This window comes from Protopterus annectens, chromosome 2.part0, assembly GCF_019279795.1.
Source record: "Protopterus annectens isolate FY-2018-M chromosome 2.part0, PAN1.0, whole genome shotgun sequence".
Taxonomy (NCBI): domain Eukaryota; kingdom Metazoa; phylum Chordata; order Ceratodontiformes; family Protopteridae; genus Protopterus; species Protopterus annectens.
The window spans coordinates 1,868,222,094-1,868,234,635 of NC_056728.1; the positions used below are offsets into that span (position 1 = coordinate 1,868,222,094).

The 12,542-nt window shown below is 35.3% G+C and overlaps 1 protein-coding gene across 1 annotated transcript in view; it reads right to left on the reverse strand.

The window, feature by feature from the left end:
* The window catches only part of IGSF21 (immunoglobin superfamily member 21), a gene marked incomplete at its 5' end in the record, with an annotated part of 1,235,684 nt that overhangs the window by 162,950 nt on the left and 1,060,192 nt on the right, over positions 1–12,542 (reverse strand). The window contains one exon of the mRNA XM_044061896.1: positions 8,801–8,886. Within this exon, the coding sequence (XP_043917831.1) occupies positions 8,801–8,886 (86 nt within the window). The remainder of the gene's footprint in view (positions 1–8,800; positions 8,887–12,542) is intronic.

Below are 12,542 nucleotides of genomic sequence, written 5' to 3' on the forward strand. Positions count from 1 at the left end.
TATATATGTTTTATTATGTTTTGTTTTCAGATATAAGGTCTCTGATCACTAGGTGGCACCAGAGGGCTTTTACTGTTGATCACTGACTCTAAGATGGAGGTGAGCTGGAGTATTATAAAATGGAAACTGTAATTTAGAAGGAAACTATACTTTGGAGGTGAATATCTTGGCATCAGGGGGACTGGACAACTCTATTTTATAACAACAACAAAAAGATGAAGAAGGAGAGAGATATGAGCAGAATCAGAAGCCATGAAATGGAGTGTGATAATTGACAAAATATTTAGCAGCAAGGAGATAATGGTATGGATACAGATGAGGCACATCTGGCTAGTGGAATAACTAGCTTTAGGGGTCTGCTCTGTATTGGGTGGGAGACGGAGCAAAGAGTGCAACACAGAGAGAGACTGACAGCATTGCTTCCAGAGTAAAATCTTATGCAGCAGCAGTAGTAGGGTTCACTAAAATAAAGCAGAAAGAAAAGGATGTGCATGGGTGGAGGAGACAGACTGTAGCTGCTGAGAGCTGGAGGAGAAAGTCTATGCTGAGGATGGAAACAAAGTACGAACAAAAAATAGATACTGCATTTTAGACAATACTGTGATGCCTTTATGATTCAGTCTGTCTGATATTAGTCATTAAAACATACAGGAACTGATGTTTTCTGTGAAGCAATATTTGAGCCATTTGCATTAGATGAAAACATTTTAAATGAATGTAATAGGAGAATTAATATAGCTCTTTGGAAGGACTATGCTTGTCAAACTTTAAATGTACAGTTAAAATTAAATCTGTTGTCACAATTTAGATGACTGAGACAGAAGGAAATTTATTATTTTTTAAGCATCTGTCAGGATTTGCATTGTTAAAAAAAGCTGTGAATGATAGAAAAGTGTGCGCTAGGTCAATGATAGAAAAGTGTGCACTAGGGTTGAGAAGTTTATGGAACTTTAAAAACAAAAAATAAGTTTCAGTGTGCGTCTAAGAAGGAAATTTATTATTTTTTAAGCATCTGTCAGGATTTGCATTGTTAAAAAAAGCTTTGAATGATAGAAAAGTGTGCGCTAGGTTAATGATAGAAAAGTGTGCGCTAGGGTTGAGAAGTTTATGGAACTTTAAAAACAAAAACTAAGTTTCAGTGAGTGTATAATGTGGTAGCAATAAATGGGAAAAAAAGTGAGTGTTAAGTACTGAGGTGACTAAAAACAGTTTTCTTTTCTGTGGGAATAAATCATTTTAAATCAGGGATTGTACAAAAACAAGGTGTGAACAGTGTAGAAAGTTTCAACAGTCCAGAATAAAACTTTAAACCATAATGTAGGAAATGTAGAAGTGAGGAGCATTTTGGTATGACAGTCCAATAATTCATGAAGAGACAGAAATGAGGAAAATGAGGATGAAAAACCAGTTTAATGCAAGAAAGGGTGGAAGAAAATGATTAAGGGATGTGGTTGGTGATAGTGGGTTATGAACTACAAGGTAAAATAAAGAAAAAAAAATCATTAGAGACTAATAAATGGAAAATAAACACATGCAGAGATGGAAAACAGGTTTGGGGTATTAGAAACAAAGGAATGGGAAGAAGAAGAAGAAGAAGAAGAGGGAGATATGAGCTGTGAGTCAGAAAAGGGAGTAAGGTTCTATTGGGTGAAGGGTGAGGAGAAAATGGAGACTGAAAGTTGAACTGGAAAAAAAAGAGTTACAGGATGCTATAAAGAATGGCAAAGAAAAATCTGCATCAGGCCCAGAAACATTAGGGTATAGTATTTTTTTAATGTTTAATAATGAAAGGATGTTTTTCCAGGAAATTTTGAATGAATGGAAGGGAGAAGATACAAAACAAGTCCAGATTTGTAGGGGGGATTGCAAAATTTATATGGAGAAAGGGAAGGAATAAAAATTGGAGATCAATTGCATTGGGAAATACTGACTATAAAATATTTATGAAGATTATTCAGAAAAGAATGATGGTTTTCATGAAAGAAGAATTGAATGGAGGGGTGTACAAGTGGGTTTAAAGGTAAAGAGTAAAGGAAATGCTAATGATGTTTAAAGAAGTGACTGAGTGTATATATAAGGGGGAAGGAGAAACTAGTAGTATGTGATGTGGCTAAGGCATTTGATAGCATTGATCATGGAGAAAGTTGAACATTTTAAAGGAATATGAGGAAAGAGGAAAAATTAGGATAGTGAGGAGAATTTATGAAAATTCTTGTAAGTCTGTGATAGTGAAAGGATGGGTAGGAAAAAAGATACGACAGGGAAGGGTAAAGTGGGGTTGTCCATTCAACTTGTAGCTGTATGCAGTTGTAATGAATGCCGTTATGCAGTCATGTAGATCATGGTTAGAGGATGGCAGATGGGAAGTTACGAAAGGGTTAAAGTTACCTTTAGAGTTAACCTATGCAAATGATTTGGTTTTAGTAGCCAATAACAAGCATTGGGTGAAAGACATAATTTACAGAACAAATTTTGGGTATAGTAGGGCTACAGCTAAATAAGAAAAAAAGGAAGGGAGATGAGATGTAATAAGAATAGCAGGAATTTATTTTACCAGAAGTGGAATTGATATTCTACGGGATACATTTTGGAAGGAACAAATGGTAATAGAACAATGGAGAGAAGTTCAAATAAAAAAAAAAAATAATGTTGCTAAATTGGTAATTTCAGTTGTCCCTAAGAAAAATGATATATATGTTAAACAGTTTACTATGGAAATTTTGAATCAACTTCGGTCGATCATTTACAATGTCGACCTGAAATGTTGAATTCGAAATTCTGAATAGTGAACCACAGTGAAACTTAATACATCGACCTCCATGGTTCGATGTATTCGACATAGCAGGAGGTGACGTCACTGCTATGCACAATAACGTACCGTTGAACTCTACATTCAACAGTACATTCATTCTGCACCTCCCACACCCCCTGAACATTAAATGCACCAACTCTGAGATCACACTACAGTTAGGAAATGGGATAACTCCCTGTCTCTCACTGAAGTGCAACCTCCCTCCACAGTCTCGGTGCGTCGCTTGCAAAAAGGTTGAGTGCACCATGCAACTCAACTAAACTCAGTCGACCTCTGTTGGTTCGATTTCCTGCCCATTGAATGCCGTGATTTTGAACATCGGCATTTGACTGACTGACATTCAAGTAAGTCATAGTAAACCTGTTAAACATATATTTTATGAAAGCTAGCATATTTAGGTGGTATCTATAATTGTTGCCATTCTACATGGAAACTGAATTTGTGGGTATCTTTTTTGTTTTTGTAAGGAACAAAGCTGAATGCAATAAAAAAGTAGGATAGTTCATAATGTAAAAGAAAAGGGGGGAGACTTGAATTAAACAAATCCAGTTGTTTTATTAGCATCAATAAATGTGTTTTGGGTGATAAAAGTGTCTAAAAGAGACAATACTATGAAATTTGTTACTTGCAAAATATGAAGGTATGTGGATGGGTGTGGCTAAGAAAAAGAAAAGAGAAAGAAAGGTTTAGAGGAGAAGAATATAAAAATATAATAAAATATGGAATATATATATATATATATATATATATATATATATATATATATATATATGGGTCTACTTCACTTCACCGAAATCCCATTTCACTGAAATTAATTTCACTGAGACCTAATCACCTAAAGTTCACAACACTGAAAACTTAATTTCACTGATTCTCATTTCACTGACAGCTTATAATGCTACATTTCACATGACTAAATGGGAAACCATAGACAAGTAAACTCACAAAACTAAAGCCTACCTCTTTCCACAACTTAAAAGCTACATATTCATCCTCTTAAAAGAAAGCGGACAATATAAAACCAAACTAAGTGGGGGGGGGTTGTGCCCCCCACACCCCCCCTAACAATAAATAATAACTCCAGGTCACACTACAGTGGGGATAAGGGCATATAACCTTTACTTGCCTCACAGTAGTCTACACACTGCCACATCAACTCTATAGCTTACGATTCAGTGACATGAATTTTCAGTAATTTGAACTTTTGGTGATTTGGTCTCAGTGAAATGAATGTCAGTGAAATGGGATTTCAATGAAGTAGACCTATACATATATATATATATATATATATATATATATATATATATATATATATAAATAACAAACATGTAAAAGAGAGAGTGGTATAAAAATAATGAACTAGAACTATTTTTTGATCCTTGGGAAAAATCGAGGGTGAATACAGGAAAGCAATAAGGACATCCAGACATCAGAAGTTGAAGGTTGCAAAAAAGCTTTAAAATGCACCTCAGAGTATCATAAACCACATTGCTTCTGGGGTCTTAGTGGCTCTCAGTTCCTCTGATTAATTCAGTTATTTCATTGCTGTGTTGAATAAGTCACAGTGTGTTTAAAAGATGGAGGTAAAAGCCAAAAAGTAAGACATGGCATGGAAACACAACAAAGACGACATCTAGGTGGTATGAGGAGAGCGGATGGTTTTGGAAGGAAAAGCATGACAAAGAAAAATGTTCACTTTGAGCTATTACAGCATCCTGTCTGCATGAAACGTATGTAGTCCAGTGTTCATAGCTTTACAGACAGATTTCTAAACATACACAAGATGAAAGGAGAGTGAAGGTGTGTCTACGAAGAGACAATGAATGACTTCTGACATTCATGCTTGGTCATCAGTAACTCCCCCATCCATCTCTGGTCTGGATCTATAACTGAGAATGATCAGGTGTTAAAGAAGCGTGAGAGCAGGTATAAGCGACCAAGGAAATAGACTAAGTATCCCTGATCAAATTGTAAACAACTTTTGTATCGACAATGAACTAATATGGGAAGATAGTATAGAGAGAAATGAAGGTGGTAGTCTGATAGAACTCAGAAAGTGGGAGACATAGAAAGTTACTTCATAAAGACAGAGAGCACTAAGGATCACGGAGGTCAACGGACCCTCCTCCCACAGTATTTAAAGCAACTGCTGAATTTTATGGAAATACGTTTTCAGAAAGGTGATGGTACCATTACTGCTCTACTTTTATTCACTGATAATATCTTTCCCCAACATGGAATTTGGAGATTTATCTGTTAACATTTCAATCAGCTTAAAATATATATTATTGCATGGTGTACACACCATTCATTGCTACTGAAAATTCTCAGAGGCTTACATATTGGTCCAGAAGCAATAAAGTGGTTCAGAGATTATTCTTCCTGTTTGACAATCATGATTTCTTTCGACCAACAACATTTATCTTTGTGAGGGACATGCACCTCACAGATTAAAATGGATGTAACAGGTTTTGAGATAATTCTACATTCATATAGCTTAGTACTTCTTATTGAGGAGTTAAAAGCTGTTGAGAATGAAAAAAAACTCTTTTGTCCAAGCTTTAGAAATGAGGGGTTACTTTTCTTTACTTATGGTTTTCTTATTTGCATTCATGTGTTAACTAGTGCTTCTTTTCAAGGGTAATCAGGAGGCAGTGTTGACTTAAGTGATGCTCAAAATCAAACGGCAAACAAACAGAGAGATAGGAAATCAAACCCAGGGTACAGCATGAAGCTCATTAGATGCACTTAGCCTTAAATCTCTACAGTAAACTGTCTTCAGATCTTTAATCTGTACAAGTAGGACTCAAATTATCATTTTTGCAATAGCTTGAAAACACTAATCCAAAAACTCTAAAAAGTTACAATGCTATAGATCATCCTTTTAAGAATCTGGTGATCTGACTAGCTTCCTACCTTACTTTCTCTTGCCATACAGAAATCATTATGCTGAACGTGGTCTTTGTGCAAGCCACCTTCTCACTCCTGAAGCTAGAAAAGCAAAAGGAAAAAAATGCCCCCCCCCCCCCCAGATTACTACATGCTGTACCCTTAATATTCTAGGCATCTCAGTCAAATGTAAACAAGGTGAAAAAGCACCTTCATAAATTCTGCAGGTTCCTCTCATTGTACAGCCAGTGAGAACATCATTAAGAACCCATTTCTTATGTCAGCTGGAGGATGTGCATGGCATACCTGTCGTATTTCACAGCACACTTCTATTGTCTTGTTTGCTTTAGCACCTGCCCATTATTTAATTATTTATGTGCCTGTATGTCAATTGGGTAAACCCCCTAGTAAAATGTACCTCTTTTCAGGGGTTGAGACCACTGACCGATAATCGACTTATTCATAGGAGGCAAATGATGACTGAAAGAATCAAACCCAAGGCTACTGACTGATGCTTACTTGCATCTCATACCCTTAATTGTATACATTGAGCTGACAGACTTCATTGCATAAAAAGCTTAACATGACTACATCTCCTTACTTGTGGGGTTAGAGAGCACTTGTGCTGTCATAGTGCTTAGGCCTGGTTTTACTGTTAAGAAAACTAAAATGGCCTCTTCCAAATACATCCTCATCTCAGAACTTTAGCAAACTTACCTTTAGAGAAGAATTGCTTCCTTCCTCATTTCAATGCAGAGGAAACTCACAGCTGTTTTTGAGCTGTGTCATGTGCAACATTCAAAATAATTTGACCTCAGCAATAGCACAAAACTCTTATTTTGCCATATGTGTAGAGTAAAAAGAAATAAGCACTTTTTATTTTGTGACTGACTGTTTAAGTACTTGAAAATGAACTTCATTATAGTTTACCCAACCATTTTCATTCCTATATTTTTGATTTAATTATTTAGCTCTCATCTAAAATATGTTGCTTGTTGTACTATGCTTCTTTTTGCACTAATGTTAGGAGACAGATTTTAATTTTAATTTACATGCATAATATTATTGCAATGAATGTCTGCTGAATGATGTTTGATACATTTGCCCTTATTAGATGAAACTATTGTTTCTGTCCAATCATCCAAATCTTGGCTGAAAATAGTCCTGCATCAGTTAGCTTTCAGGTTACAAATAAGCAACCCATTTTTATTTTTATTATTGTGCAAGTCACAGTTCACTGTTTCAAAAACGTTTCATTTTTTTGCATGCTTGAGCCTTTTTAATAAAATACAGAGAATATGAGCAACTTGTTTACTTCAAAGGAGCTTGACTTTTGCAGAGTCAATGTCCTACTTTCAGCTTTCTTTTATAATTTGGTGATCCTTCAGTCTTTTATTCATATGGCATACCTTTCTTCCTTTCTTGCATTGTGATAAAAACACTATTCCTGTAGTGCTCAAAATATCCTAAAGATGGCAGTGGAATACAATTTTGCTCTGCAAACGCGCACAATTCACTTCTTGGGTTTATTTGCTATATTATTCGTTTTTTTTTCCTGTATTAAAAAAAAAAAAAAAAAAAAAACTTTTATTCCCAAATCTGCTGATGATTTCCTAGTCATTTACTTATTGGCCATTGGTGGTCGGGATGGAAGCCACCCAATGTAAAACAAACAAAGCAAGTTATCCTCCTACATTTTGTTAAATCGGCATTAAATCAGTGAAGGACAGACTGTCCATAGAAAATCACAGCAAATTGGGTCATTGTGTCTGTCCATAACATATTGTCTTGTATCAGATGTCTGGTCAGATCTGTGGCTATCTGATGATGACCTATAAAAGCTGGTTTGTGACTTGACGTAGTGTCCCTGCCAAGCATTTAGCCCTCTACCATCCTAGCTCAATGCCATTTATACTTTGCAGTTTTCAGGGTCATTTTGCCCTTGTATGCTCAAATAATCAGAAATACTGCTGCATTAGACAAGTTTGTTTTCCACTCACAGAGTTATTAGACATTTTACATAATTCAGTTTTACATAATTCAAGACATTAGCAATGCTCACGAGTGTCAAAGAGTTATTTTACAAAATAACAATATCCATTCATGAATGAAGAAGGCACTGTCACGCATACATTGCTTCCCATAAGTCAGTGTTCCATAAGTATATTAATAAGTCTAATATGTTTGGGGCTGGCTTGCAGCATCTAACATTCCTGATGATGCTGTCATCTCTCTGCAAGGAAAGACAGCAGGCTTCTCTTCAATGCTGTCATTTGGGAAATGGCAGCTGACAGTGTAATCACGTCTCAGAATCCCCTACAAGTGCATTGTGTATATTTAGGCAACTCAAACTCAGGAAAAAATGTTTTCTTTGACTTAAACACAGGCCACCTGGAATGGCTTTCCATCTACATCATTTAAAAAAAAAAATCTGTAAGCCATATTCCTTTGTTATTGGATTATGTTTTATGTAACTATTTTTATGGACTTTGAGTCATCCTTTCTGAATTAGCAAACTGCACAGGAACATTCTAGTTTAACGTTAATACTGGAACACAGCCATCTGTATAATCCAACTAGTATTACAGGAGCTTTGACTGCAAATCTCAAGTGAGATACCTGGTTACATTTCTTTTTCAGCTTTGCCTTGGCAGTGTTACCAAATCTGTGTCTGAAGTCAAATGCAAACTAGTGCTGGCATAGTCATATAGATGGGCAAGTAGCAGCCTCACAATCGGTATTCAAAGATCAGTATAGTCCTGCAAACAAGCCTGTACCAGGCATGGCACTGAATGTACTCAGTCTTGCTATATATTTTACAACTAAATCTCCATTCATGTCCACCAGCACACCACATTGGCTAAATGTCATTCATAGTGCATTTGCCAGAGATTATATGAAGAGCAAGTATATTAAAATACCAAACTTTAAAACCACGTTCATGATTAAAGTCCTTGTTTTATGGGCAGAGCTACAAAGTTTATGAGAGAAGTGCAAAGCAAGGCTAAGAAAAGGTTTCCATACTTTATTTCATTCCAAAATGTGAGCAACAAACAGAAAAAAAAGATAAACTATAAAATAATAATATAAAATACCAACCTGAAAACCATGAACAGCAATTCTGACAGTATCACCAACTCTGGGTTTTGCTGGTGTCATTGTTATCTTGGGACCCTTTGGAGCAGCTAAAAGAGAGACAAGAGAAACATACAAAATATTATATGAATCAGCAAAAACAAACGTGGATATAGGTTACTATATTTTTATAAAGAGAGATGAGCAAGAAGTAAAATTTTCCTTCTTGTGCATATCATGATCTCTGCTTAATCATTTATTAAAAGCACAATCATTTGGTTTCCCAACTAGCTGATCATAATAACACCCACATCCATTTATTTTCTTTAGTACTTGTTTACCTTTGTGAATTGCCTTCAGATTTCTGGACCTGACCATTAGCTCATCAGGATAATAAAGAGAAATGTTCTGCATGCTATTACATTGCACTCTGCCAATACATACTAATGTTCCCAGAATACTGCTGTATGAGGTTCCAAGGAGCCAGGCAAGTGCTTTCACTAGATGGTGTTCAGGTTATAGGTCTTTTCTGCTCACAGATTGCAAATGATGCTTTGCTGTAGTTTGCCTTGCTATATACTGCTGATATGTTTTGTCAGTAAGAGGCACAGTTCAAACAGGGGCTTTAAGAACATCTTCTCTGTTATCCTGACTTCATTGCAGTGATGGTTTATACTTAAATACATGTGATGTGTGTCAATGTATACTCAAGCAATTCTTAATAGTTTTTTTATTTCTTTGTTATACTCCCACCCCCAAGGCATGCATCCACAAGGCCAGTGATTATAAAAAAAAAATGACAGATGAAGAAACTCCAGCTATATATATATATATATATATATATATATATATATATATATATATATCTGTAGATGCATCCTTCCCTCTTTCTGTATATCTATCTATCTATCTATCTATCTATCTCTCTCTCTCTCTCTCTCTATATATATATATATATATTTAACCCACACAGACACACACACACACGCACATATATATATATATATTATATGTTTATTTTATTTGTCCTTTGTTAACCGGGTTAGTCCACTGGGCTGGGGGCCCATTTTCAGTGGAGACCCGAGGAGAAAAGCTCCACAAACACATGATAAAAAAGATGATGCCAAAAAATAATACACATATATCATAACAAAACCAAGTTACATTGTAAGTTTAAAAACATAAAAAGGGCAAGATAAAAAGACATGTGAGTAACAACATTAATGCCTTGTAGATAATCATTAAAAATATCGACAAAGCTCCACAAACACAAGATAAAAAACTCAATGCCAAAAAATATACTCATATATCATAACTATACCAAGTTACATTGCAAGTTTAAGAACATTAAAGAAGGCAAGATAAAAAGACATGTGAGTAACAACATTAATGCCGTGTAGAAACCATTAAAAGTATGCATTTTGTACATGCACAACAACAAAGTGATTGAAGTCGAGTTGGTGGAACAAAACAGAGGAATAGTAAGTGGGAGTGTAGAGAAGAGTGAAGAATAATTGAAGAGACAGAGAATAGCAAAGAATGGTAGTTGTGTCAGTTATAGTAGGTGGAGTGGAAGGAGAGGTGGTAAAGTAAGATAGAGTGGGGAGAAGGAAATGAGGAGAAAAGAGTTGGGGTATATATATATATATATATATATATATATATATATATATATGTATATATATATACACATATATGTGAGTGTATATACATATATATATATATATATATATATATATATAGATATATATATATATATATATATATATATATATATATATATATATATATATATATATATATATATAGATAGATATATATATATATATATATATATATATATATATATATATATGGGTCTACTTCTTTTGACCTAACTTTCATTTGCCTAACACTCATTTGCCTGACCCCATTTGACTGAAATTTCATTTGCCTGACACTTCATTTGCCCGACACTTCATTTCACTGACAAGTATTATTAGCAAGAAAATTGAATATGCCCCTTCCCCACTGTAGTGCGACCCTGGAGTTAGAATATATAGTTGGGGGGGTGTGGGGGGTAATATTGCTTAGTAAAAGAAAAGTAAGTGGGGGGCTTCGCCCCCCCCCGTTGTGGAGGGCTGTGCCCCCACACCCCCTCTAACTATATATTCTAACTCCAGGGTCGCACTACAGTGGGGAAGGGGGCATATTCCATTTTCTTGCTAATAATACTTGTCAGTGAAATGAAGTGTCGGGCAAATGAAGTGTCAGGCAAATGAAATTTCAGTCATTTGGTCTCAGGCAAATGGGTGTCAGGCAAATGGGAGTTAGGTCAAAAGAAGTAGACCCATATATATATATATATATATATATATATATATATATATATATATATATATAAGAATATGCGTCTATATATGAATATACATCTATATAATTATATATTTAAGCCTACTCAGTTTTCGTTTTGATGCTTGAATTAACCAATCCCATCACAAGCATTTAGGAGTTGCCTCTGTCCATTAGTAATACAGGGGGCAGTCTTGGGGTAAGTCATCTATTAGCCATACATAGATCCAAGTTTCATGTGAATATGCAAAGGTATGAGCTTTGTTTTTGCATGGTTGGGGACACTGTTTCATAGCAGTGGTAACCTTGTGAGATATAGTTGTCCCTCCGAACCATTTTGTTGATGTTGCAGAAGAGGTTTAGATCCCTAAACTGAGTATTTCTGATGCCATTTGACTTGCTGATGTGCAGTACTGAGTCAGAGGATGCCTTGCATGCCAGACATAAGTCACCTCTCAGCAGTCTGCAGGATACCAAGTACAGTGACAGGGCTTTGAGTTAGTCCATATAGGACATGCTGTTTAGGCCTTGTATCCTTTTAGTAAGGTGTCTCTGTGGGCATTTTGGTTGTTGCTTGTATCTTGACATATACATGTCAAAGAGGACATTATACTCAATGACTAGTCTAACGAGGGCTGGGTGAAGGGTGACAATGACATCCTTACATCTAGCACAATCTCTTGTTTATAAGCTCTACAGTACAGAAGGACTTTCTACAACAACGGACACATGTTAGTGAAAGTGGTCCAAATGGAAACACTCTCTATGGTTAAACATTCATGCTATCAAACTTCTGTAATACCAGCAGAAGTGATTTAATAATCATATGATCGCTTCTGCGAGAATTAATTAGTGAGAGATCATGAAACAGCAGGGGGTGAAAACTGGCCCTTTCCCTATCATTGTGTAATCTCAGAGTGGTATGTATAATTAGCAGGGGTTATAGGGGGTGCATTTGGGACTTGTCCCTTTGCAAAAACATCATTTTTATTTTGATTTATAGGTTTAATTCTTTGGGATTGATGTTTTGATGTTCAACCTTGTGTTACTTTCATATTTTGAAGTGCACTCATATCTATCTGTCTGTATACAGAAATATGTCTGTCTGTCTGTCTATGTGGTTGTATATGTATGTATGTATAAACATATACAAAAGTGTGTATGCATGAGATGGTAAACTGTATATATGTGTGAGTGTGTGTGTGTGTGTGTGTGTGTGTGTGTGTATATATATATATATATATATATATATATATATATATATATATATATATATATATATATATATATGTATCCCGTATCTAGCCTACCATAATTTCTGAAATATTATGATATTGCAAAGTATGGCTTATGTAGACACAATCATAATCTTTCTTGAAGCTGCCAGCTAACTTTTTTCTGTCTAACCTTTGACATTTAAGCTCTCTACTAGATC